The following is a 24,267-nucleotide window of genomic DNA, read 5'->3' as shown; positions in this document are numbered from 1 at the left end:
CGGGTTTGAGAAGCCGACCCTTCGGCCTCGGGGTGGTGCCTTTTTTCGCCATCACTACTGTCTGGTTTAGGTAGGGCGACTACAAAAAACAAAAAGGGGACCGCGCGTTAAGTATGCAAGAGGCTGTGAAATACGATAAAATGAATTGTCAGAGCAGTTTGTTGATATATGTTCTTAATTTAATTCAGCTCTCCTTGTAACGCGTACGATTTTTTGGAATAATAAACACATCCATGAAACAGAAAAGTATTTTGTGGGCTCCTCTTATCGAATTTCGCATCTGCCCGCTGTTTGTGTGTCACCTCAGAACGACGCCTGCGCGTGTCTAGCCTTGGCTTGAGTGCCTTGCTTAACTCGATCTAGCCGCGCCTTCGTGCCTTGACAATGAACCCCATATCCGGTACAACATCATTTCGCGCAGACGTGAGTCGCACTCTTTTTTTTGTTCATCGCAACCAAGACGTATAAAATTATTTATACAGCTTTTTTTTGAAAGCTCGCAGCTCAGTAGAGCTGCGCTGTCATGACTACGTCACTTGTTCCTTTAGAGGATAGCTATCATACGCCGCTTTTTTAGGTGTAGAGGAGTGCTGGAGACTGAGAGCCACGTCTGAGACCACAAGGAGCGATGGCAGACTGCAAATTTCTTGAAAATGCAATTCAAATTATCAAACGGGCGCGAGACGAGGATGAAGGGGGTAATTACTCTGAAGCATACAAATCGTACATCTTGGCACTCGATTACTTCATGATGGCACTAAAATGTATGTGAGAAAGGCAGGTCAAGGAATGAGAGGGGAGGGCTTTTGTTTATCGGTGACGAATGTACAGAGTTGAATGACGAAGCGGTGTGTATGTCGTTGGCATGAGGCGGAGCGAGATCCTAGAGCCAGTGTCTCTATCGGCGCTGGCTTGTGTCTGAGTGCAAGACTTTATTCTAGTGTGTTGTTTGTGTAGGAGTTCTTGCTGTAACTTTTGGGGAGTGGTTTTTGAGCTATGAGTATGCGTGTGTGACAGCAGTTTTGAACTTGGACGTGGAACGTGTTTGGGATTTCGGTGGGTGTCTTTGACGCTTTGGAGGTGTTTTGACTTTTTTTTTTGTATGGAGAAGATGAAAAGAACGACAAGCGTAAAGCTATAATCCGTGCAAAGACAGCTGAGTATCTAGAGAGGGCGGAGACGGTCAAGAGTTATCTGGGCAACCCAGAGCTTAAGTGCGTCGCATTTGATCTGTTCGACAAGTTGCGGTGTTTTTTTTTTTAACAAAAGGTTACAACAATACGCGTGATTTTAGAAAAAAAGTTGTGGCGGGGAACGGGGGGTCCGCTGAGAAGCCTTCAGAGGATTCTAATTCGAAGATGAAGATAGCCTTGGAAAACACGATTTTACAGGAGTGCCCAAACGTTAGATGGGACGATGTCATTGGTTTGCTGTCTGCAAAAGAGGCTCTTAAGGAAGCCGTTATTTTACCTATTAAATTTCCCCATCTCTTTGTTGGAAATCGCCAGCCATGGCACGGTATTTTACTTTATGGTCCTCCAGGTACTGGCAAATCCTTTTTGGCTAAGGCGGTCGCTACCGAGGCATCTGCAAAGTTTTTTTCGATATCTTCGTCTGATCTTCTGTCCAAATGGCTTGGAGAGTCGGAAAAGCTTGTACGCCAGCTCTTCGCCTTGGGCCAAGAGCTAAAGCCCAGCATCATTTTCATTGACGAGATTGATTCCTTATGTTCCGTGAGGAATGATTCAGAGTCTGAGTCTACCAGGCGAGTTAAGACTGAATTTTTGATTCGGATGAATGGGGTTGGGAACGATCTGGACGGAATTCTTGTCTTAGCCGCTACGAACGTCCCTTGGTTGTTAGATTCAGCCATACGGCGACGGTTCGAAAAAAGAATTTACATTGGTCTGCCCGACGAGTCTACTCGCTCGAAAATGTTTCAGATGCATTTAGGAGATACGCCCAATTCACTAAGTCAAGCAGATTACAAGGAACTGGCGTCTTTTACCGAAGGCTATTCCGGCTCGGATATTGCCGTCGTTGTGCGAGAAGCGTTGATGCGACCCATTCGAATGGTTCAGAGTGCCACGCACTTCAAAAACGTTGTCGCCCCGGACCGCCGAAACCCTGCTATTCAGAAAACTTATTGGGAGCCATGTTCTCCTGGAGACCCCGAGGGCGTTCCCATGAGCTGGATGGACATCGAGGGAGACGCTCTTTTAGAACCCTTGGTCACAATATCGCACCTTTTCAAGGCACTTAAATCAACCAAGCCTACAATCAACAGCGAAGATTTGAATCGATACACCCAATTTACTGCCGAGTTTGGACAAGACGGGTAACATATTTTTCAAAAAAATATTTTGGCCAAAACGGGGCCAAATCTGCGCTCATCACTTACCCTGTGACACCGTTGTAGTGCTCTGCTTGGGGAAGGCGCAACCCCGCGGAGATGCGGCCCCTTGAGCACTTCTTGTCGTGTGTTCCTACAACCGTTTTTTTGTTGCTGCCTTGGGCAGGGGCAGAGAGGGTGCTAAGCGCGAGGCATTCAAGCCCATGGAAAACGCAAAGGAAGTTCCGAGTTTTACTTCTAGCGCAGAGCAGAGAGTTCGATCTCGCCAGGTAAGCCTGCAACCGGCTTTCGGCGAACAATGAAGGGAAGTGAGTGCCAAAACACTACATGGCGCTCGCGCGCGTTTTGTAGTCCGCGCGGCCTCTCTGGACTCGACAAAAAGATTAGTATGTGATAGTGTGAAGCAGATTTTTTTTTTTTTGAGAACAATTTATCTGCTTTAAATAGTACTTGGCATTTGTGCTGTTCACCAAACAAACGCGATGAGAAAAGAGCGTTTGAAACTCACCCCTCCGAGTCCGCGTCTTGTGACCTGCGAAGAGCGTCCAACAAAAAAGACACAATGCCTAAGTGTGCGCTTGTCAGGTCTATTGCTAACGCTGCATGCACCACCTTTTGTGTGCGCACGAACAGCTAGTGTGACATCGTGTATTGGTTCGTGTACAGACGCATAGATGTTGCAGGTGCTGTGTGAGGAAGGCTACTTCGTCGGCTGCGGCACGGCTTCAAAGGTTACGTATTCAGGCTTTAGCTCGTTTGTCAGCCTAATGAAGCACCCCAGGTTGCCCGTTGTGCCACAATAGTTAGGAGCGGAGAACACAGTGACCAGTTTCCCGTCAACCTCGATTTTGTAGCCGTCTTGTTGCATGGTATGCGATCTTATCATGAGGCTCAGATTGTTGTTCTCCAAAAAAGCTTCAGTGATATCTGGACCGAAGCAGATGCTGATGCTTCGTTGATTCAGTGCGATACCCAAACTGGGCTGGCTGTCTGACCACAAAAGATCTGTCATCAGTCCTTTGTCTGCTGGTTCTCTGAATCGATCAATTTTTTTGATGTCCTCTAACTTAAGATCCGTCTTCGAGCTCAGTCCGCCGTGTACCACAAATATCTTACTGTTGATGACGTAGGCAAGGGGCAGCGAGCAGAATGCCTCGGAAAACATGTCGTACGCGACATTTCCATACTTCTGTTTCGCCTCTCTCTCGAATCCATATGCTTGATTCATGGCTTTGCTCTCATGGTTTCCTCTCGAGAGGAAGAACGAGTTCGGGTAGAGAATTCTGTAGGCGAACATCGTCAAAATGACTTCGCATGAATATCGCCCCCTGTCCACAAAATCGCCGTTGAAGAGATACATGTTGGTCTCGCTGGGGGATCCATTGAGCTTGAAAATATTCAAAAAGTCGTAAAACTGTCCGTGGATGTCGCCACAAACGGTCAGAACACGATTCTCTGGGATAGTTACCTCAACCAACGAAGGCAGTTTCGCGAATGTTTCATTGGCCCAGATGATGATCTGGTAACAATCCCTTAGTGCAATCGTCTTCTGGTCCCTAAAATGGCAAATCATGGATTCGATGTACTCAAGTGTCATGTGGTCGCCAAGCATTGGGCCTTTGTACGACGGGGATATAACTAGCAAAAAAAATCAGCAATCTAGAGAAAAAAATTGTCTGTACACTGGCAGTACAAAAGCAGAGGATTTTTCTCACTCATATAGGAATACATCGTCATACCAATGGAATTCGGGTCTAAATCAAGCGCCCTCTTTGTCTTTTCTTCAGAAATTGCCTTAAAAAACACGTCTTTTAGCTTGACTTTAACTTCTGTAAGCAGTTTGAGGATCTCAGGAGTTGTTTGACCCATTTTCATCAGCTGCATTTCGCGAGTTCAACGGATTAGAGATTATGGCTTATAAAGAGAACAATTCAGGGAACTTTTTTTGATTATCCTAGTTTGATTTCAAAGCGTACATCTTGTATGTCTTTATAGGAGGCATTTAGTTCTCCGAGTTCCGAATATGCGCAGGCACGGCGATAGAGCGCTTTGGCGTAGTTTTGATCAAGTTCTAGTGCTTTGTTGGAGTCGGAGACCGCATTTTCGTACTTCTTGAGCTTGAGGTGACACAAAGCACGGTTCCCATACAAAATTGCGTTGTTTGGGTCTATTTCAATCGCTTGTGTATAAAGTTCGATGGCATCGTTATAGTTATTCAGAGAAAAGGCCTTGTTCCCTTTCTGCTTCAACGTCTCCAGTGATATGCTATCGGTCATTGATGTAGAAGTAATAAAATACCGAGCATTTGTGAGCGCACCAAAATATTCTTTATCACATGGCTGTCACAAAAAGGGATGGTACCTATTCTCTCGCCCCCGCTCTGGACGGACGACGTGATCAAAGAAATGCGGAGTTGATGAACTCTGGTCAAGCGCGAATCGGAGATTTGAGCCTATAGCGTTGTGTTTCTATGAACAGTGCAGCTGTCATTTTTTTTGTAAAGATGAAAGTGTTGCTTCTGCGACAGCTCTCATTTGGCCCCATTCCGTTGGAGAGAAGTGGAGTGTGCACCACGGATTGGGACGGACTCGGCCTCGCGTAATAGGGAGCAGGACAAGAGGAAAAGAGTGGCCGTCGGATGAGTTTATACAGAATACAATCGTCTCTGATGCATTCGTGCGTGTGCTGCGCGCACACGTATACGCCTTTGGCAGTGAATGCATCCAGAGCGAGCCAGACACTCAATTTCTTCTCTCGAACGTGAGATAAAAAGACTTGCGACCGCATTGCGATGCGCGTCCTGCTCGTCACGCAAAAAGAGGAGAGGAAACAAGCAACACTTTTTTTTCACATGCACTGTAGGATTTTCAAACAACGCACAGATTTGTTTTCCGACATTAATTATCACATGCTCTTTTGTGCCGTTACCCTTAGGCCTAATTAGGGTTCGTGGTGCACTGGTACTTATTAGGTTTTTATCAAAGTTTTGAGTTTAGTTAGTGCTTTACCTGGCCCGAGGTAAAATGGACAATGCCTCGCGATCCATGACCGCTTTGTCTCCGTCCAATGCGGCCGAGACGCATCGAGAGAGCACGCGGAACCACAATTCGCGGGATGTGGACTCGCCGAAGCTGTTTGTGGGTCAAATTCCTCCGTCTTGTACCGAAGCGGATTTGCGTGAGCTCTTCTCGCGGTACGGCCGGATCCACGAGCTCGTGGTGTTCAACGACAGAATTGGCAACGACTCAAAAGGTGCGGAAGACCTCACCCGGCGAAGAGACGGATTAGAACGAGTGAGGGGGGCGGGCGAGTTTCTGGTCTTGTGTGCGCTTTTTTTCGACCTCGCTGACTTTTTTTTGGCCCAACGCAGCTGGCTACGGGTTTGTATCTTTCGTGACGAGAAAGGAAGCCGACAACGCGATATCGAACCTTAACGAGAGGCACATGCTGCCAGGGGTACGTGGAGGAGAGAAGTTTCGTCGAGACTTGGTTTGTGTGTGTTTGCGCATCGCGTGGACAGAGGGGAACGATCACCTTTTTGAAGTTGCGTGCGAGATAGTATATATATATGTGTATTGATATACATGTATATGTATATGTGTATATGTTTTCTGATCTGTCGGTACATGTTGTGTATATGTTTTTTTGTGTGGGTTCTATCTCTTGTGTCTATAGCATTATTATGCTTTTCCGTTTTGACACTTATTTGCGTTGGATTGGATTTTTTTTTTCCATTTTGGGGTGGAATTGATCTGCACTCTTGCGCTCTTGCATTCGAATCTTGCTCGGTCTCTCGATAATCTTCGTTCGTGCGGCCTGTCTCTATCTCGAACTCTAATCGTGGATGCTTGAACTCTTTCCGTTTCGCTTGATTCATGAATAATCAATAATGTGCGGTAAATATGGTTTTTTAAACGGTTGACTCTTATGCGCGTCGAGGGACTGCGTGGTTGATTTAAAAAAAAACGTGTCTTTGCTGTTATGTTAGTCCCACCATTACATGCAAGTGCGTTATGCTGAAGGAGAAAACGATCGACTAGAACCTAAGCTCTTTGTAGGCCGCTTGCCCCGCAATACCACTGATTTAGATCTTCGATATTTGTTTGAACCATTTGGAAATATTAAAGAAATCAAGATCCTTTCTAACGCTACCGATGGTTCTTGCCGCGGCTGTGGTTTCATTCGAATGACAGACAGGATGGCGGCACTCGAGGCCATTGATAAGCTGAACGACAAGGGCAAAATTCATGATCAGTTGATCACCGTTTCGTTCGCGGAAACCTCCAAGGAAAAACAGAGAAGAAGAAGAATGCAGGAGTTGAGTTCTCATCATCATTCCATTTCCGCGCCCTACGGCCAATCCTGCCATTATCCGTCTTATTATTCTCCTGGCATGGTCCCGATCAACTCGATCAACATGGCGGGTGGCGATGCCGAGGCTCCCAAGAACCTGAGTTCCGTTTTACAGTCCATCGAGTCCAAACTTTCTCTCGTTCAAAAGCAGGCCAGCATCCCTCACCTGGCCCAACTTCCGAGTGAGCCGATCAATTACAACGTCGCCTCTTACCCCCATCAGTATCAGTGGCCTACTGCACTGCCCGCCAATCCCATGCTCTCCATGATCCCGCCCCAGGCCAACCAAGTGCAGTCGCTCATCCAAATGAACTCTCTCCGCCCAGGCGCCATGCCCATGGTTCCCAACACTCACGGGATCAAGCAGGAGGGTCCCGTGGACGCCAACTTGTTCGTTCTCCACCTGCCAAAGGAATGGAGGAACCAAGAGTTGTACGCGATCTTTCAGCCGTATGGATGCATACTCAGCGCCAATGTGTACATCGACAAAGTCTCTGGCGAGAGCAAGTGCTTCGGATTTGTGTCTTACGACAACGTCCACTCCGCGCAAGCGGCTATCGCTGCTCTTAACGGACTTCAGATTTCCGGCAAGCGTCTTAAAGTCGAGAACAAGCGAGCAAAGAATAGCTCTATGTGAAGCACTGTGTTGTTGAGCGTCTTCTCTCTCGATCCCTTCGAGATCAAAAAAAAAAAAAAAAGTCTGAACTTCTTAAGTATGCAGCGGAGGAAACAGAGACTCTCGTTGGCTGTTATAGAAGGAGCATTACCGAACAGACACGATGCGCTCACGTTGACATGGAATACACCCCATCCATATTTTATTATCGCTACTCAAGGCAAGAGAGTAGGCTGCGCATAAAATTTTGGATCAATTTCAATAAATATTGACCCCTCTTGAGGAAAAAGAAAAGAAAGAGACGAAGAGTCCCCCGCGCCTTTTATGCGAGAGGAGACAAACCACGGTACACGCACGAGATGTTTTGGCGCGCCACCACAACATGTGCGACTTCAGAGTTTATTGAATGACAAATTTATTTTATTTTATTTTTTCTCCCTCTTTATTTGAAGAAGCTGGACATGGAACGAGCGTGCTCTTGAAAGGCGAGGAACTTGGACCTTTCTTTTTCGAGGTCAGATCGGACGCTTTGCAGCGCTTCTTCCTTGCTGATGAGCTCTTCCTTCAATTTCGCGACCTGATCCTCTAGCATGCGGCAGTTGACGCTCGCACTCGAGGCAGTCTCCTCGTATTCTTGGAGACGCGCCTTCGTGCGCTTGAGGTCTCCCTCGACGCGCGACAACTCTGACTGAAACTGGTTGGATTTGCTTTGAACGCCAGTCAGCTTGCGGTTGAGCGTCGCAAGGTCCGTCTCCAAGTTGGACTGCGCCTTGTTCGCCGCAGCCAACTGGACCTTCAAGCTATCCACCTGCTCGGCTAATGCGGACGCCTCCGCCTCGCTGTCGTGTCGGCCGCGCTCGGCGGCACTCAAAGACTGGCAAACGTGGTCGTACTGGGCGCGAACCTGCGACAATTCGCGCTCCAAAGAAATCTTCATCTCCTCCACCACCTGGCGGTTCTGAGACTCGCGCTCAAGCGACTTGCTCGCACTCGCCAGCGACTGCTGCAGACTCTCGACCTCCGACTGCACGCTCGATAAACGAGAAGACAACTCCTGGTTCGAACCTCGGCACTCCAATAACTCTTGGCGAAGGTCGCTCAGCTGCTTCGCGTGCTGCGACTTCTGTCTTCGGTGCTGCTCCAACTCCTCTCGGTAACTCTTCACCTGGTTCTCCGATATCTGCAACTCCTTCTGCGCCTGCAATCGCAGACGGTGGTCCTGCTCGTATTGCGCGTTCAACGAATCCAACTCCTGCTGGCACCTCTGCCACAAACGCTCTTTCTCGTCCCTCTCCAACTTCAACTCGTCCACCTCCACCCTCAACCTTCGACTCTCCTCCCCCTGCACCTTCGCCTCCCTCCTCAACCTCTCCTGCTCCAAACCAAGGTCCTCCGCTCGACTCCTCCATTCCGCCAACTCCTTCTCCACCTGCCTCATCCTCGCCTCCGCCTCCCCTCTCACCCTCTCCATCCCCTCAACCCTCAACTTCAGCTCGCGCTGCTCACTCTCAAGCGCATTGCACTGCGCCTCGTACTTCGCCCGCAACCCACACTCCGACTCCAACTTCCGGCTCGCCTCCGCACGCTCCAACTCCCTCTTCGACACCTTCTCCTTCAACTCCGCCGCCTGCTGCTCCAAACCCTCCAACTCCTGCCTCACCTTCTTCAACTCGCTCTCCACCCTTCGCCTCTGCCTCTCTCCCGCCTCTCGCGCCTCCTCCACCTCCCTCTTCTCCGCCTTCAACTCCGACACCTGCTTCAACAACGCCCCCATCTCTCTCTCCGCCAACGCCCTCTGACCCCTCTCGCGCTCCAACTCACTTCTCAACCCATCCAACTCCGACCTCATCCCCTGCACCTCCGCCCCGGACAACGCCGACTTCCCTCCCTCCCTCTTCAACTTCTCCACCTTCTTCAACAACTTCTTGCTCTGCGCCCTCTGCTCCTCCACCTCCCTCGCCGCCGCCTCGCACTCCTCCATCAACGCCTCTCGCTCCCTCTCCTTCCTCGCGCACTTCCTAACCTCCTCCTCCATCGACGCCCTCAACTGCTCCAACTCCCTCATCATCGACGACCTCTCCTCCTCCATCCTCTGCTTCTCCGCCCTCTGCTTCTCCATCACCCCCCTCTGCTGCTCCAACTCGCTCTGACTCCTAGCCAAACTCTCCCTCAACAAACTCACCTCCTGCATCTCCACGCTCGACTCCAACGCCGACTTCAACTCCCTCTCCAACTCCTTAACCGCCTTCTGCAACTTCTGATTCGACAACCCCATCACCCTCATCTCCTCCTCCACTTCGCCCAACCTCTCCTCCAACTGCCTCTTCACCCCCTCCAACGCCGCCACCCTCTCCCCCATCTTCTCCCCATACCTCGTCGACTCCTCCAACCTCTCCCTCACCACCAACAACTCGCCGTTCGACATGTCCAACGCCGACTGCAACTCCGTACAACTCCTCCTCGCCTCCTTCAACTCCTGCGCCTGCTTCTTCCTCTGCTTCTCACTCGCCCCCAACGACCTCTCCAACGCCGACACCTGCTGCCCCAACTCCTCCACCTCCGACTGACCCCTCTTCTGCATCTTCTGCAACTGACCACTCTTCTTCCTCTCGCTCTCCAACTCGTCCCTCGCCTCCTGCAACTCCGACTCCAACCTCTTCACCATCCCGTCCAACCTCGCGCTCGCGTTGCTCTCCCCATCCAACGCCCTCTGCAACTCGTCCAAACGACACTCACTCTTCACCCTCTCCGACAACAAATCGTCCCTCTCCCCCCTCACCTCCTCCAACTGACTCTCCAACTCCTCCAACTCCGACCCCAACTGGTTCAACCTCCTCTCGTACCCCACCTTCTCCTCCTGCAACGCCCTCAAATCCTCCTCCATCCCACTAGACACCATGTCGTACTCCTTCTTCGTTCGCTCCGCCGCCAACTTCGCCCTCTCCATCGCCTCCAAATCCTGCGTCAACGCCTCCAACTCCTGCTGCGCCTTCTTCAAATTTCGCTCCAAACCCGCTCTCGCCGTCTTCTCACCCTCCAACCCCTGTCTCAACGACTTCAACTCCGACTCCATCTTCCCCTTCAACTTCTCCAACGCCGCCTGCTGCCTCGACTGCTGCTCCAACTGTCCCACCATCCCCTCCAACGTCCCCTCCAAATCCCTCTTCTCCTTCGTCAACCTCGCAATCACCCTCTCCCCCTCCTCCAACTTCCCCCTCAACTCCTCCACCATGCTCTCCAACTGCGCCTTCGCCTTCTCCAAACGCGCTATCTGCGCCAACGCGTCCGCCAACTGCGCCTTCAAACTCGCTATCTCCTTCTCCAACCTCGCCTGCGACATCGACATCCTCTCTCTCTCCTCTATCTCTCGATTCAACTCGTCCTGCACCGCCGCCAACTCCTCCTCCTTCATCCTCGCCCTCTTCGATAACTCGCCATAACTCTTGTCCTCGTCCTCCAACTGACTCTGCAACTGCTCCAAATTCATCTCCAACTGCCTCCTCCCCTTCTCCAACGCCTGTATCGCTCGCCCCCTCTTCTCCAACTCCTCTCTCAACTCCTTCAAATCACCCTGACTCACCCTCAACTGCCCCTCCACCGACTCCCTCCCCGCACTCTCCAACTCCAACGCGTTCTTCAAATCCTTCACGCTCTGCTCCGCCTTCATCAAACTCTTCTGCAACTCCTGCCTCTCCTGCCTCATCCCCTGGCACTCCTCCGTCAGCGACTCCAAATCGTCCTGCAACTTCTTCCTCAAACGCTGCAACTGCTCCTTCGCGTTCTGCTCGCTGTCCCGATTGTTCACCGCCTCCATCAACTCCTCCTCCAACCTCTGGTTGTTCCGCTTCAACGAAGACAACTCCTCCTGCACCAACTCCAACTGACTCTGTAAACCCTCCAACTCAATCAAATTCTTCTTCTTCTCCACCGTCAGCTGATCCGTCTTCGCAATCTCCTCATCCAACTCCTTCTCCAGCAAATGCAACTTCTTCGTCAAGTTCTCCTGCGTCAAGTCCAACTCCTCCAACGACATCTCGCGATCCTCAATCATCGCCTTCAACTCCTCCACCTTGCTCTCTAAAATCTTTCGCGCTCGATCGCTCTCCTGCTTCTCCTCCTCCAACTTCTCCCTCGCCCCCTCCAACTCCCCAATCCTCATCTTCACCTTGTCGTACTCCATCTGCAACGCGTTCAACGAATCCGACACCTCCCGACACCTCTGCGACTCCCCCTTGTTCGCCTCCTCCAACCTCTTAATCCTCTCCTGCTGCTCCTCCAACTCCTTCTCGAAATTTCGACGCTTCAACAACGGGCGCGCCTTCGTGTACAACTTGAACCAAGGCCAGTTCTTAAACTCAAACCACGCGTGCACGTTGCGCTGTATCACCGCCAACGCCATCTTCCTCTGATACAACAAACTGAAGTACCTTCGAGCCAAGTACGCCCTCGACGCCGCCTGAATCACCGGAATAAACTCCGCAATGCGCTGCTCGCGCGCCCTCTCAATTCGCCCAATCACTCCAGTTCTGAAAAAAATCTTAGTCGTACCCATTCGGTACTCGTCCGGATCCGTAATCAACTGCTTGCTCACCAACACCTCAACCAACGACTGCACCGCCTGTCTCGGATCAGCCGCCCTCTTCCCCAAACCTGGCGCCAGCAAGTGATACCTCTTCAAAAACTCCGCGTAAATCAGGCGATTCGGAAACCCCTTTCGAGATATTCGAATCCCCTCCAAAACCCCGTTGCATCGCAACTGATCCAACACTATCGGCGCCTCAATCTTCCCAGGTATCTGCTGTCGATTCGGCAAAATGCAGCGAATGAAATGCGGGTGAGTCATCCCAAGGATGTCCATCAGCTCCAAAAGCTGTTCCTTGTATTGCGAACCCACCGTAATAAACGCCGAACCCTTCTTTCGAGAACTCGATCGACCCGCCACCACCTCTTCGGCCGTCGACGCGTCCACCGAATACTGCGTCACGAACGCAGCAATCACCAAATTCTTACTGTCCTTAAAGCACGCCTCCAAATCGTGCTGCAACGGATCCTTGTTCTTCTCCAGCCACATGCTCGCGTCGTATTCCACGTCTCCAGCATAGTGAACCACCGTAAACGTCAAGTCAGAAGACCCTAACTTACTCTTTCGGTACTTCGGATGCTTCGCAGCGTGCGCCGCATTCAACTTGGCAATAAACGTCAAGTCCGTGGCAGACGGAAACACAGACTCCTCGTCCAACAACGCCAAAATGCCCTTGGGCTTTTTCTCAATCAAATCAATCGTGATTTGAGAATCTATTCCAAAGTTAATCATCTCCCAGTCCAGCTTCTCGCGCTTGTACTCCTCCTGCTCCAACGTAAACATGTGATTGTTGAAGAACTGTTGCAGCCTCTCGTTCGTGTAGTTGATGCAAAGCTGTTCAAAACTGTTAAACTTAAAAATTTCAAATCCAGCAATGTCCAAAATGCCAATGCTCAAATGCGTCGGCTTCACTTGCAACGTCTGATTTATCTTTTGGACCACCCACAAAAACATACGACCGTACAGCACTTTGCACAGGGCGTCGCGAGAATTCGACGCCTTTTCTGGATTCAAAACGGTAGACACCAAGTCTTTTCCAGCCTTGATTCTCGGACGCAGCAACCCGTCTTCCAGCACATCCACCGGAACATCCAATAACTCACACGCGTGATTCAAAGGCTCCCTGTTCTGAATACGCGACGATTCGCCCGAATTTTCCGGCAAGAACTCCAGATTCCCCAATTGAAGCACACCCGCAATCACTTTGATCAGCGTCTCAATCTCGTTCTCACTAAAGCCTAATATTTTCATCGCCTCCAGTGTGTGCTTGAACTCCTTGGCATCATCCATATCCTTGACGTCAACACACCCGGATCCGGAAAGGAACTTATAGCTCTCTGGGGGACCAACGAACCACTTCTTCTTTTGCTCCGGCGTCAGTCCTTTGCAGACTTGGTAAAAAATATGAAAGGAACGCTCTCCGGGAGCCTGAAACACCACGCGCGACTTCTCGAGCAAGTAACTCACAATAGAAGCTCCTGAAATGTAACCGCCCTTGTCGAAGGTAATTTTGATAAACTTCCCAAATCGAGAAGAATTGTTGTTCTTCAGCGTCTTTGCGTTTCCGATAGCCTCCAATAACGGGTTTGCTTCCAACAGCTGGTTTTCGAGTTGACCCAGCGTTCCGGAATGACCGGCAATCGCAGTCAAATACTGAATCACTTTTTTGGTGTTTTCTGTTTTTCCAGCTCCAGACTCTCCTGTAATGAGCATCGTTTGATTTTTTTGCTGCTCCAACATGTACCGATAGGCAGTTTCCGCGGAGGAAAAGACGTGAGGCGCCATATCCGCTCGTCCCTTACCTATGTAAAGATTGATGATTTCTTGGGTATAAATAGGTATGGACTTGTAGGGATTCAGTGCCACTAAGAACAACCCTGAATAAGTCTGTCAGACAAAAAAACTTTAATGAGAACAGCGTGATCGAGTGTCGCTTGTTTGAAATCCAATGTGCATACGTAGACGATATCGACATCGTATCGAAGGCGAAGATTATGCAACACCGAGGCATCAGAGAGATACGGTATTGTTGAACCTGAAGAGGCGCGATGAGTATAAAAATGTCAGTCTACAAAACCAAATTCAAACTTTCATATACACTAAAACACAAGCATATAAACACATAGACAGTCAATTCGCAAAAAGCTGTCGCCGATATGTACAATCTTCAACTCCGTCGAACTTTGGAGGGTTGACCTTGAGTTGTTCTACCTGTTCTTTGGATAAGGTGCATTCCTAGGTATATTCGAATTGTCAGCTATAGGAAACGAAAAACAATCAAGTGATGGCCATTAGCGAAAAACTGGCTGGCGCCCTCCTCAACATACGCTCCCGTCGGGCATAGAGACTACGACTCCTTGGTCGCTCTCCGACACTACACTCCCTATAACGTATTCGTCTGCCTTATTTGGAACCCACACATAGCTTGATATACAAAAACACAATTAAACGGCGAAATCAGTTACCTGAGACATTCAATCAAGAGGCTCGTTGCGATGAATGCAAGATGGCAAGGAAAGAGGTACAAATAGTCTTGATCAAAACAAGAGCTAGATGAAAACTAGAAAAACTAAGCTACTAGCTTGCATACGTTTTGTCACCAGAATAAGAAAATTCGAACCCTCCAGGGCGCCTGTACTTGAGGTACTTTTCGTAATTCGAAAGATTGGCTTGCATGGACATGTCGACTCGCTAAAAGAGAAAAAGTGTACTTTGTTATGATATATTCGCTAAATCGTGTGCAATAATATCATATCAAAAACAAGACTGATCAACAATTGGAATAAGAGACACAGAATAAGGCACACGAGGAATACGGGGGCTGCGACGCACATGAAGAAAGCAATGCTTTGTTTTATACGTTTCACTTAATTGACAAAACCAGAATGCTCGAACTTTGACAGATGCTCAAAATAAAAAATTCAGACTAAGGCAGTTTTTGGTAAAAATCAAAAGAATTCGCTCGCCGTATCCAAAAGGCTATTCAAAATGTGTGCTGTTTCGAAAATGCGAAAGAAAAAGACAGCGAAGTGATGTAAGTGAGTGCATATTGCGAACAGTCTCAGCTACATCATAGATTTTTTCTGTTATTTTCTCAGGATGTTCTGTGGAAGTGGCGCGGTGCGTCCAACACTGAGACGCTTCTCGCACCAAATCAAAGTGCGCTGATGAGAGATATTAGTTTGCGTGCAGATTTTTGAAAGTCAAGGTAAATTATCACTTTGTTTGGCATTTTTGTGCCAAGCCAAATTGGCATTTGCATCGAGCTGGAGTCGGTGGCTTGCGCCTAGTTTCTGGTTGGTATCGCCCGATTGGATGCGTAGGTTTTAGCTGGTTTGTGTCAGAACATTGAATTTTTTTTTTGCTTCAATCTCGCTGTTTGTGTGGGGTATAGTTAGAGGGAGGGCAGTGCGAAAACGGATCGCGCATGGGTCACGTTAGGATTATGAAATGCGGGGGTCATTGGTAGTTCATGGCTGAGAAGTATTGGCAGGTTTCTCCGTGGTCCGCGCCTCGATGTTGTGAAAGTGATGGCGACAGTCAGCAGGGCTGCTCTACATTAGAAAAAAAAATATCTGACCCATAATAAAAAATAAACAGAGTGCTATAAATTAGTGAGTGCGGAGTGAAAGGAATCGCACTTCTGGGTGGTGTACACACGTATTTTCTCTTCGCCTTTTACTAAGCGAAACCGTGGACATCGCCTATTAAAGGAAGTCGTTAATTTTTGATGGCTACTATAGTCACATATACAAAAAAGAAAAAAATTAGAAATGATGGTTTTGTTTGATTGTTAAAATCATTTGTACTTGAGCTATGTTTTTGGCTGCGTCATATGTTGCGCGTCGTCGAGTTGATTCCCTCTGTGTGAGTGCCTGTTCTTCGTCGTCGAGGCATGGACCTGGTGTGGAGAGGATGTGGGCGAGCCAGGGGTTGGGGTTGCCGATGAAGGTATAGTTTTGTCTGAACGCACGTGAGTGGTCTGAGTTGTAAAGTTTTTATGTGGCGTCTGCGTGAGAGAGGGCGTGGGGCGGTTTTAGGAGGTTGGTGGGGCGGGCGTTGTGGTTGTTTGCGTGGAGGGGGGTGGACTCGGTTCTGCTTTTGGAGTGGAGTCTTTTGGTTGGGGGGCGCGCCGTGGAGGTGTGGGGCGGATCTGTTTTTTTGTGGGCATTTTTCGTACAGGGCTGACGAATTTGACAATTTTTTTTTTTACAGCTGTTGTTGAGTCGGGCGAGTGGGGCGCTGCTGCACGGTACCCGCAGTTTGAGAGAGGGGGACACGATGAACGATCACCGTCGAGGCGCTGCTGGCTCGGGGGGGTCGAACATTCAGTCGGATTATCATCGTTTGTTTCAGCGGCGTGTCAGTGGTAGCTGGAACAATAGTCGTCGGGCGGGGCCTGCTCACGGTCGTTCCGAGGCGTATCGGGGGAGTGAAGACGTGAGCGAACTGTACGGTTCAGGTAGAGGTGGGATAATGGGTGTTGCTGGTGGTGTGGCCCCGGTTCCTATGCGGATTGACTTGAAGAAGCCGGATTGGTCGCGCAAGGACAGGGAGCAGCAGCCGATCGCGAAGAAGGATTTTTACGTTGAATGCAGTAGTGTTTCTTCCAAGTCTCAGGCTGAGATTGATGAGTGGAGAGCAGCTCATTCCATAGAGGTTCTTGGTACGGGTAGCTGTCCTCGTCCCATGTTGAGTTTTGATGACACACCGTTTGCCGATTCGGTAAAGGCGCTTTTGAAGTCGAAGTTTGGTGGGCCGTCTCCCATTCAGTCGCAGGGGTGGTCGCTCGCCCTGACGGGGCGCGATATGGTTGGATCGGCTCAGACTGGTTCGGGCAAGACGTTGGCTTTTATACTTCCCGCCTTGCACCACATAGCGAGCCAGCCGCGGTCTGAGTCGTCTTCGCGTGAATCGACTGACCTCCGGACGAATCCCAGGGCCGTTTTTTTGGTGCCCACTCGCGAGTTGGCCAACCAGATTAACGACGAGCTTTTGATGTTCACGCCGTTGTACGGGTACAGAACCGCTTGTGTTTTTGGCGGATCCAACAATCGTTTGAACCAAATACGCCAGATTTACCAAAAGCCGGAGTTGTTGGTAGCCACGCCCGGCCGATTGATCGATTTTGTGAGCTCTGGAACGATTTCGCTGGAAGACGCTTCCTACGTCGTTTTGGACGAGGCCGATCGCATGCTGGACATGGGGTTCGAGCCTCAAGTTCGCGCGATACTGTCTCAGATCCATCCGGACAGTCAGATCTCGATGTGGTCCGCGACGTGGCCGAAGCGAATTCAGCGGTTGGCTTCCACGTTTTTGAAGGATTCGATTCGAATCCGCGTCGGCTCGGACGATTTATCCGCCAACAAGAGCGTCAAGCAAGAGTGGGTGTTCTGCACTCGCGGACAGTCCTTGAATCGGCTCCAGGACCTGCTCAAGGAACACAGGGGCAAAAAAAACGCTGATTTTTTGTAGAACCAAGAACGGAGCGGACGAATTGGCGGACTGCCTCTACTTGAAAGGCTACCGCACCATGTCCCTGCACGGTGATAAGTCTCAAACCATGCGCATGCGCATCATGAACGCTTTTAGGAGCAGAAAGGGCGAAATTTTGATCGCTACCGACATCGCCGCTCGCGGTATCGATGTCAGCGACATTCAACTCGTCGTCAACTACCAAATGCCCACCAACATAGAGGACTACATTCATCGCATCGGGAGGACCGGCCGTGCCGGACAAACCGGGTTGGCCATCGGGTTCTTCACCGACGAGGACGTCGATTTGGTCCCCGAGCTTTTAGAAATTTTGAAGGAATCCGAGCAAGATATCCCGAAAGAGTTCGAGAACATCTCGGCGAGGAGCGCGAAAGGTGCGAACTCCCTCCGCTCGCGTCAACAGCCGCAATACGCGTCGCACCATCCAGAGCGAAGCTTCTACTAAGCGGGGGAGGCCTTTTACCTCTGTGCTCCAGATCTCTTGAATTTTTGAAAAAAAAAAAAAAGCCGTTGCGAACGTCCAAAAAGTTTCCGTGCTTCGGCAAATACACAACAGCCTTCGTGCACAGAGAGAAGGAGCCGTCGCCAAGTTTGTGGACCATTTTTTTTTTAGTCTTACGGCCCGCGCGCTCCTCGCACGCACTGGCGCAGGGTCGGACGCGTTTTTTTCCCGCAGAGCGAGGGACGGTCGAACTGCTCTGTGTCATCCCGGAGAACCTTTCCAACAAAAAAAAAGTGTCAAAAAGTTTTTCTGCCGGTACAACACGGTGCTTTTTTTTTTCCCGCCCACACCCTTTCCGACTCTGCGTTCGCCTTATTCCCAGCTGTCGCGTGCGTTCTCAATCCGCCTTTCCCTCCGATGCAGTCTGCTTCGAGCGCCGCTCTGGCTAACCGAACCGCCGCCCGCACCCCCCGTCAGCCTGTCGTCCGGGCACACGCGCGTCGCCTGTCCGATCCGTCCCCTTCGTGTTCTCGTCTCGCGAGTGCGCGAAAGGCGCCGTCTTCGCTTTGTCCAAGGTGCGATGTTGGAGCGACGTCAATGCCGAGCCCCCTTCCTCGTGCGGCCTTCTTTTCCATCCCCAGCCCGCGACGGAGGGCGCTTCGCCTCCTTTCTCGCGCAGTCCCGGGGCGAAAAATTGCCCAACCTCCTTTTCGCGGCGCCTTGTCCCGTGCTGACCACACACGATCGAACACTTTTTTTTTTTTAAGTACCCGACTCGAACGCAAATTCTCTACCCAGATGACGTCGAATTCCCGCCACCCGTCCTCTCAGGAAGCGTGCTGGGAACCGTCGCCACCCGCCTCCTGTCCGAGCGCGTTGACGTCGCACCGCTTTCAAGCCATGGTCTGCCACAAAAAAAAAATGAGAGAAGTACTTGACGCAATACCAGATCCAAGAGCTAAATACCGAACCGTGGTGCAGCACTATCTGGCCTATCAAGACTCGAAGCACGCGAACACTCTCACCCACTATTGCGAAAAGTGCTGGCTGCTGTCGAAGCAATGCATCTGTCGCCTCCTGCGTCCTGTTCACGTTCAACACAACTACTTTATTCTGTTGCACCACAAAGGTACGTAATGCGAACCATAGACCATCTGACCGCTGCGGAACGAAATCACTCACGTGCGTCGAGAAGAATATTGGCGCGGAACGAACACCGGAATTTTGCTTCCAAACTGCTGTCCAACTTCCAAACTGCTTGTTATGGGCGTCGAGAAGGACGACGCCGAACTGGAAAGGCTTCTCGCCCAAGAACCGCAGAGGACCGTCATTCTGTTCCCCTCGGTGGACTCCATTTTCATCAGAGAATATCTGGAGAGACACACCGAGAAACGGACCGAGCGCGTCCAAAATGTCAAATTAAACGTCATTGTAATAGACGCCACGTGGAACAAGGCCAGGGGACTGGCTGCGGCCCTGCCCAAACACATCCCGAGGATCCGCCTGGAAAGGCCACCGGCACACTCTTCAAGCAAGATGAGGAAACAAGGATGCGTCGGAAGAGTCACGACGGCAGAAGGTATGCCCAATACAACCCAAGACAGGTGCAAACACTGCACAGCACGGCGGCGAGAAACACCGCGCCATTTCTCTCACACACGCAGGCGCCGGGCAGATTCACCAGGAACACCTGTCAAATGCATACACACACACGGTTTTTGCACGCTCGCACAGGAGACACACACATATTGCACGTGTCATCGTGCAACGCGCGCCGCTCTGCCCTTCTTAGCTAACAACGCACTCTTTTCAGGACTAGCGTACTTGTTCAAAGAACTTCACGAGGACGCGTCGACCCATCAGAACCTGTTGTACAACCTTCAGATTCGGTGCAGGGCAATCAACGCGTCGTCCGGCTCGAGTCACGGCCAGAGCGACTCGCCGGTGGAGGCAGAATGAGCAGGCGAGCACCCTTCGGGTCTCTCGCCGCGCGAAAAGGACGGCAAGTTTTTGTCTGCGCGCTGTGCATCTTTGTATATGTGTACCATATGTAACAATTTGCATTTTTGTAAAGCTTTTATATTTTTTTGGTTGCGCTGGTACTACACAATCCTAGCGATCGCATTGGATGTGGTATCAGTTGGTGTTTCACCCCGCTCTGTAGCTAGGGTAGCATTCAGGATTCCCCAGGTAAAAACCAGTCTGTCTGCTGAAATTAAGACACTGTCCCCTTTAATATCTCAAATCGGGCTGAATCATTTTGGTTCCACTCTCCTCTCTTTAGAATGTTTGTATTCGACTGGTTTTGGTCAGTTCTGAGTGCGCTGGGTACGAGCACGACCGCGTGAACCGATGATGGTCTTCGTGACCGAGGAAAGGGAATGCCCAACGCGCTAGGCGCACCTGAACCAGACTCGATACGCCATGTCTTCTGCGCCGTTGTGCACAAACCCGGTTGTCCGCCGCTAACCCCTCTGAGACACCTGTTACGCAGGACTATACCAGAAAAATGCAAAAATCGTGTTTCTAGGACTAGACGACGCGGGCAAGACAACGCTATTGCACATGCTTCGTGACAATCACTTGTCAGTACACTTTCCCACGCAAAAGCCCAGTACGTCAAAAATAGCCTCCCGGCAGGCCTGCACATGCACCAGAAAGGGGGTGCTGTGCGGCTATTCGCTGTCAGACTGTTGGACGCCGCATTTCAGGGAAATTAACGATTTTCTCTACTAACGCACACAATGAATTTGTAGCAATGGAAGAACTGACAATAGGATCTATCAAATTCAGAGCCTATGATATGGGCGGGCACCTCCAAGGTAGGTAGACGGCGCAGCGTTCGCTGGCCTCCTCCGCTCGGCACCTCGAGAGGGCGTGACACTTACACTTTTTTTTCGTCATTCGCATCGATCGGAATGTTGCGTTACACGCTAAACACAAAGCTCGAAAAATTTGGAAAGAGTATTTCCTGGAAGTCAATGCGGTCGTCTTTCTGGTAGATACCAGCAATCCTGCGAGGTTTCCGGAGTGCAAGAAGGAGCTGGACAGTCTCCTAGAGGCCGAGGAGTTGAGAAAGGTTCCATTTGCCATTTTGGGGAACAAAATCGACAACTTGAATTCGGTCACGGAAGAGGAACTTCGGCGCGCGCTCGGCCTGATGCAGACATACAATCAGGCGACCTACGCGAGACCGATAGAGGTGTTCATGTGTTCGGTGGTCAAGAGAATTGGGTACAAAGAAGGTTCGTACGATAGTAATTTTTAGGGGGGGGGAGAGCGTGTGAATAGAGAGGTTCTGAGTCGTTTGTTGTTTGTTCGCAGCGTTCAATTGGTTATCACAGCTTATTTGACAAATGGGGATGCGGACTGGCAAAGTAAAAAGTGTGTAGCGTTCAGAAAAGGAGGGGGAGTTTATTTTTTATTTTTTTTTTGTCTTTTTTTTTTTTAGCCGGGTGCGGGGGGCGATGGGCGGTGGTCGTCGTCGTTGATCATTGAGAGTTGCCTGAGCGTGTCCTTGAATCCGCAGGGGCAGGTTCGCGTAATGGTGCCGCTGGTCTCGTCGTGCAGGTACAGGTTGTTCGGAAAGACGTGGGTGTGGTTGCTCGGGGCGGTTTTTGGAGACTTCAGAGCTGAGTTGGGAGGGGGGGGGGGAGTTCGCGGAGGGGTGTGGGGGGTGGAGGAGGGGGGTGGGTGCGAGGTCTGGACGAGCGGAGGAGAGGAGGCTGAGGGAGGAGTTGCGCTCGTTGTAGGTCATGTCGAGTTTTCTTTGGACCAGGAGGTGTCGGATGAGTTTGAGCCAGCACTGCCTGGACCTTTCGCGCCGCCTCGAGCGCGTGCGAGTGAGTTTTTGCTGGAGGTCGGCGAGACACGCGTTGGCGAGAGTGCGGGCGGAGTCTTGACACACGACCCACCCGTAGAGGTTGGGGAGTTGGTTGAGCCAGCCGATCATGGCCGGAGCGCAGTCGAGCCCGAGTTTTTTGGAGACGTGTTTGACGTTGGAGTAGCCGACGAGGTGGACGGTGCCTTTGGGGAGCATGTTTGGTTTGAACAGGTAGACGTTTCCGTAGGCGTTGAGTGGGATTTTTCCGTTGGAGGCGGTTTCCGGTTCGAGGGGTTCGACTTGCCAGGGGGCGTAGTAGTGGTTCATTTCGACGTGCCCGTCGTCGGGGGGTTTTGGGGTGCGGAAGATGCGTTTGGGTTGGACCATGATGGGTTGTTCGTCTTTTTTGACTTGCATGCCTTCTTGGTGCCAGTTGTTGGAGGTTTTGAGGAGACAGAGGTCGTCGCGGTGGAAGACGGGTTCGCCGTCGATGTGGCAGACGGCTTTGGCCTCGGGTCGGAAGACTTCGTGTTTTTTTCTATACCGCTCCAGACAGTAGAGCGGGTGGGCCCTGTAGGCCTGAATGAATCGAGGGGGGGGTTCGTCGCGGATGACCTTCTCGCTGAGGAGTCGGTCTATGGACTCGAGTTTGTCCCAGAGGTCCGCCGGGGGAGCGAAGTGGGCGTCGCGAGTCAGGCGTTCTTTTTGCCGTTGGTTCCATTTTTGCAGAAAAAGTTCGAGCCAGGGGGGGTCGGAGATCCTTTTGAGGGTCTCGGCGTGGTTGCGGGAGTAGATCAGAGAGAGCTGGGCGACGCGTCCGAGCCAGTCGAAGCCGAAGGTGTGTCCGGTTGGGGGAAAGTGCCGGGAGCAGTGCGCGGCGGCGGCGGCGACGGAGCCGCCTGCCTTCCTGCCCGCCCTGGTGAGGACGGAGGGCCTGGTCGGGACGTCGCTCGAGAGGGGGTCCTCGTTGTCGGCGGCGCGAGGAGACTCCATGGAGGGGAAGGAGGGGACGTCGACCAGCCCGCGGAGGACGTCGACCGGGATCCACTGTTCGGAGGGCGAGTGGTAGACCTCCGCCCAGAGCGTGGGGCGGTCGTCGGCGGCGGGGGGAGGGGCCTCCTCCCTGGAGGAGGCGGAGCCCGGGGAGAGGGGGGAGGGGCGCGGGAACTGGTGGAAGAAGAGAGAGTTGACGAACGAGTAGGAAGGAACGAACTTGCTGGGGACCAGGACGGGGTCCATGGTCCACACCATTCTCCCGAAGACGCCGAGGATGCGCATGACCAAAAGGAAGGTCTCGACGTAGGTGAAGGAGTTTACCTTGAGTCGGGAGGGCAAGGCGGAAAAATCCAGCCTGGAAATGGGCTGATTCGGAAAAACGGAATCCAGATCCAGACCGATGAGCCGGAAAAATTGAGAGACCTGGTCAGCGTCGGCCGCGCGGCGCTCGAAAGCGGTCGGATGGCGCTCCCTCAGAAACACCATGAGGGCCTCGTAGTCTCTCTTGATGGATTCGGCCTTGTTGGTGAAGGCGTGAGGCCGGATGGCCGACATGTACAGGACCAGCTGTCTGAGCTGAAGGAGTTTCCACTCCTTCGTGACGCTGTGAGCGGGGCGCTCGTAGACGGTGGAGATCCAGTCGAGCACGTCCAGGACAACGCCCTTCAGAGACTGAGGGGCGTCTTCCTCGCACCGAGCGACCCACTCTTCCAGCCTCTCCTGGGGCAGCAGAGAGAGCAGAACGGCCCTGGAGAGCTGGTCGCGGCCGAGAGAGCTCATTTCCGAGCTGGTGTGCGAGACCAACATGCCCAAATGGAGTTTGTGTGTGTACAGAAAGCGCGCCCTCTCTTGAAGAGAGCCGCGTCGCCGAACTTCTCGATGCCGTCGCTTGACCGCCAGTTTGGACTCGACGGCGGGCTCGTCGCGGGGCGAGAGTCCCGCGGATGGCAGGTAGTCGAGGTCTCGCTCGTCGTCGTTGGAGTAGTAGCCGAAGTCGACGTCCGACGACTTGCTTTGAGATTTCCCTCTATCCGCGCGCGTCTCTTCTCCCGAGCTCCCGGATGCCTCCCGCGACTGCGGGAGCGGGGCGTCGGACCGCCCGCCGACGCCCTGACGGCCGCTAGAGCGCGCGAGTTTTCGACGAGACACCGGTCCCGCCTCCAGAGGAGCCTCGCCGCGTCTCTCGCTGGGCTCCCACAGGACCTCGTCGTAGCCCTCGTGATCATCTTCGTCCGCATCTCCACCTCGCTTCTGAAACAGCTTCGACAAGTCCACTCTCACCTTGGGCCACCGACTTGACTTGGCGCGCTTTTTGTCGTTTGGTCTAGACTGCATTCGCAAAACCGCGCGTCCGCAGTCCCAATTCGCAATCGCTGGGACCTCAAGACTGCATTGAACAAGAAGTACGGGTCATTCGCTGCTCTGTGCTCGCAGAAACTGTGAAAGGTGTCACTTTTTTTTTTTTTTTTTTTCGTTGACGTGGCGCGCGAACTCCCCCGGCCCGCGTTCCTCGGCGGAGTCCCGCCCCTTTGCGCTCGCGCGGGGGGCGGCGTGCAGAGCGGGGCGGGAGAAAAAAAAACCCCCCGACGCTTCGCAGACTCCCCGG

The 24,267-nt window shown here is 51.7% G+C and overlaps 8 protein-coding genes, 1 long non-coding RNA gene and 1 pseudogene across 9 annotated transcripts; 6 read left to right on the top strand and 4 right to left on the bottom strand.

Moving 5' to 3' along the window:
• Nucleotides 1-38: 38 nt before the first annotated feature.
• LOC126319904 (uncharacterized) lies at nt 39-795 on the bottom strand. The gene is made up of 3 exons (XR_007557770.1): nt 719-795; nt 208-646; nt 39-123 (listed from the first exon to the last, which is right to left on the bottom strand). It is a non-coding gene; the product is annotated as an uncharacterized LOC126319904 (long non-coding RNA).
• Nucleotides 617-2,756, top strand: LOC126319901 (vacuolar protein sorting-associated protein 4-like). The gene is made up of 3 exons (XM_049993605.1): nt 617-764; nt 1,112-1,214; nt 1,295-2,756. Exons 1-3 carry the CDS (start codon nt 629-631, stop codon nt 2,340-2,342), a joined length of 1,287 nt encoding a protein of 428 aa, XP_049849562.1. The 5' UTR covers nt 617-628; the 3' UTR covers nt 2,343-2,756.
• Nucleotides 2,757-2,939: 183 nt separating this feature from the next.
• Nucleotides 2,940-4,629, bottom strand: LOC126319994 (uncharacterized). The gene is made up of 3 exons (XM_049993731.1): nt 4,330-4,629; nt 4,093-4,231; nt 2,940-3,991 (listed from the first exon to the last, which is right to left on the bottom strand). Exons 1-3 carry the CDS (start codon nt 4,627-4,629, stop codon nt 3,054-3,056), a joined length of 1,377 nt encoding a protein of 458 aa, XP_049849688.1. The 3' UTR covers nt 2,940-3,053.
• Nucleotides 4,630-5,025: 396 nt separating this feature from the next.
• On the top strand, nt 5,026-7,637 carry LOC126319900 (CUGBP Elav-like family member 1). The gene is made up of 3 exons (XM_049993602.1): nt 5,026-5,605; nt 5,724-5,809; nt 6,342-7,637. The coding sequence occupies exons 1-3, from the start codon at nt 5,377-5,379 to the stop codon at nt 7,341-7,343; spliced, it is 1,317 nt and encodes a 438-aa protein (XP_049849559.1). The 5' UTR covers nt 5,026-5,376; the 3' UTR covers nt 7,344-7,637.
• A 51-nt stretch (nt 7,638-7,688) lies between these two features.
• LOC126319898 (myosin-2 heavy chain, non muscle-like) lies at nt 7,689-14,785 on the bottom strand. The gene is made up of 6 exons (XM_049993600.1): nt 14,737-14,785; nt 14,495-14,595; nt 14,232-14,328; nt 14,067-14,139; nt 13,863-13,939; nt 7,689-13,791 (listed from the first exon to the last, which is right to left on the bottom strand). The coding sequence occupies exons 2-6, from the start codon at nt 14,584-14,586 to the stop codon at nt 7,765-7,767; spliced, it is 6,366 nt and encodes a 2,121-aa protein (XP_049849557.1). The 5' UTR covers nt 14,587-14,595; nt 14,737-14,785; the 3' UTR covers nt 7,689-7,764.
• A 758-nt stretch (nt 14,786-15,543) lies between these two features.
• Nucleotides 15,544-15,652, top strand: LOC126320009 (U5 spliceosomal RNA; annotated as a pseudogene).
• Nucleotides 15,653-15,660: 8 nt separating this feature from the next.
• On the top strand, nt 15,661-18,103 carry LOC126319896 (uncharacterized). Its single transcript, XM_049993599.1, has 2 exons — nt 15,661-15,855; nt 16,120-18,103. Exons 1-2 carry the CDS (start codon nt 15,721-15,723, stop codon nt 17,377-17,379), a joined length of 1,395 nt encoding a protein of 464 aa, XP_049849556.1. The 5' UTR covers nt 15,661-15,720; the 3' UTR covers nt 17,380-18,103.
• A 725-nt stretch (nt 18,104-18,828) lies between these two features.
• On the top strand, nt 18,829-19,856 carry LOC126319895 (uncharacterized). Its single transcript, XM_049993598.1, has 3 exons — nt 18,829-18,971; nt 19,038-19,421; nt 19,656-19,856. Exons 2-3 carry the CDS (start codon nt 19,106-19,108, stop codon nt 19,799-19,801), a joined length of 462 nt encoding a protein of 153 aa, XP_049849555.1. The 5' UTR covers nt 18,829-18,971; nt 19,038-19,105; the 3' UTR covers nt 19,802-19,856.
• Nucleotides 19,857-19,948: 92 nt separating this feature from the next.
• Nucleotides 19,949-21,248, top strand: LOC126319894 (uncharacterized). The gene is made up of 6 exons (XM_049993597.1): nt 19,949-20,032; nt 20,127-20,170; nt 20,337-20,456; nt 20,599-20,664; nt 20,788-21,087; nt 21,167-21,248. Exons 2-6 carry the CDS (start codon nt 20,128-20,130, stop codon nt 21,193-21,195), a joined length of 558 nt encoding a protein of 185 aa, XP_049849554.1. The 5' UTR covers nt 19,949-20,032; nt 20,127; the 3' UTR covers nt 21,196-21,248.
• A 41-nt stretch (nt 21,249-21,289) lies between these two features.
• LOC126319993 (uncharacterized) lies at nt 21,290-23,996 on the bottom strand. Its single transcript, XM_049993730.1, has 2 exons — nt 21,658-23,996; nt 21,290-21,446 (listed from the first exon to the last, which is right to left on the bottom strand). The coding sequence occupies exons 1-2, from the start codon at nt 23,994-23,996 to the stop codon at nt 21,290-21,292; spliced, it is 2,496 nt and encodes an 831-aa protein (XP_049849687.1).
• Between the last annotated feature and the right edge of the window lie 271 nt (nt 23,997-24,267).

The sequence above is a fragment of the Schistocerca gregaria genome, unplaced genomic scaffold (genome assembly GCF_023897955.1).
Source record: "Schistocerca gregaria isolate iqSchGreg1 unplaced genomic scaffold, iqSchGreg1.2 ptg000691l, whole genome shotgun sequence".
Lineage (NCBI taxonomy): Eukaryota > Metazoa > Arthropoda > Insecta > Orthoptera > Acrididae > Schistocerca > Schistocerca gregaria.
The sequence above is the reverse complement of the archived record's forward strand: the minus strand, read 5'-3'. Positions and strand labels throughout refer to the sequence as shown.

Bases quoted from the DNA above. Each gene is read 5' to 3' on its own strand.
- LOC126319994 (XM_049993731.1), bottom strand. From the start codon at position 4,629: ATGACCGATAGCATATCACTGGAGACGTTGAAGCAGAAAGGGAACAAG. The intron at 4,232-4,329 runs GTACGCTTTGAA...CGCGAAATGCAG, and splicing joins CCTATAAAGACATACAAGAT to CTGATGAAAATGGGTCAAAC. The intron at 3,992-4,092 runs GTATGACGATGT...TTTTTTTGCTAG, and splicing joins TTTAGACCCGAATTCCATTG to TTATATCCCCGTCGTACAAA.
- LOC126319895 (XM_049993598.1), top strand. From the start codon at position 19,106: ATGGGCGTCGAGAAGGACGACGCCGAACTGGAAAGGCTTCTCGCCCAA. The intron at 19,422-19,655 runs GTATGCCCAATA...CACTCTTTTCAG, and splicing joins AAGAGTCACGACGGCAGAAG to GACTAGCGTACTTGTTCAAA.
- LOC126319896 (XM_049993599.1), top strand. From the start codon at position 15,721: ATGTTTTTGGCTGCGTCATATGTTGCGCGTCGTCGAGTTGATTCCCTC. The intron at 15,856-16,119 runs GTATAGTTTTGT...TTTTTTTTACAG, and splicing joins GGTTGGGGTTGCCGATGAAG to CTGTTGTTGAGTCGGGCGAG.
- LOC126319898 (XM_049993600.1), bottom strand. From the start codon at position 14,586: ATGTCCATGCAAGCCAATCTTTCGAATTACGAAAAGTACCTCAAGTAC. The intron at 14,140-14,231 runs GTATGTTGAGGA...GAATATACCTAG, and splicing joins TCTCTATGCCCGACGGGAGC to GAATGCACCTTATCCAAAGA. The intron at 13,940-14,066 runs GTACATATCGGC...GCGCCTCTTCAG, and splicing joins GTTCGACGGAGTTGAAGATT to GTTCAACAATACCGTATCTC.
- LOC126319901 (XM_049993605.1), top strand. From the start codon at position 629: ATGGCAGACTGCAAATTTCTTGAAAATGCAATTCAAATTATCAAACGG. The intron at 765-1,111 runs GTATGTGAGAAA...TGTATGGAGAAG, and splicing joins CTTCATGATGGCACTAAAAT to ATGAAAAGAACGACAAGCGT. The intron at 1,215-1,294 runs GTGCGTCGCATT...GCGTGATTTTAG, and splicing joins CTGGGCAACCCAGAGCTTAA to AAAAAAAGTTGTGGCGGGGA.
- LOC126319894 (XM_049993597.1), top strand. From the start codon at position 20,128: ATGTTTGTATTCGACTGGTTTTGGTCAGTTCTGAGTGCGCTGG. The intron at 20,457-20,598 runs GTACGTCAAAAA...ATGAATTTGTAG, and splicing joins CTTTCCCACGCAAAAGCCCA to CAATGGAAGAACTGACAATA. The intron at 20,665-20,787 runs GTAGGTAGACGG...CTAAACACAAAG, and splicing joins TATGGGCGGGCACCTCCAAG to CTCGAAAAATTTGGAAAGAG.
- LOC126319993 (XM_049993730.1), bottom strand. From the start codon at position 23,996: ATGCAGTCTAGACCAAACGACAAAAAGCGCGCCAAGTCAAGTCGGTGG. The intron at 21,447-21,657 runs GTCCAGGCAGTG...AACCGCCCCGAG, and splicing joins CGCTCGAGGCGGCGCGAAAG to CAACCACACCCACGTCTTTC.
- LOC126319900 (XM_049993602.1), top strand. From the start codon at position 5,377: ATGGACAATGCCTCGCGATCCATGACCGCTTTGTCTCCGTCCAATGCG. The intron at 5,606-5,723 runs GTGCGGAAGACC...GGCCCAACGCAG, and splicing joins AATTGGCAACGACTCAAAAG to CTGGCTACGGGTTTGTATCT. The intron at 5,810-6,341 runs GTACGTGGAGGA...CTGTTATGTTAG, and splicing joins AGAGGCACATGCTGCCAGGG to TCCCACCATTACATGCAAGT.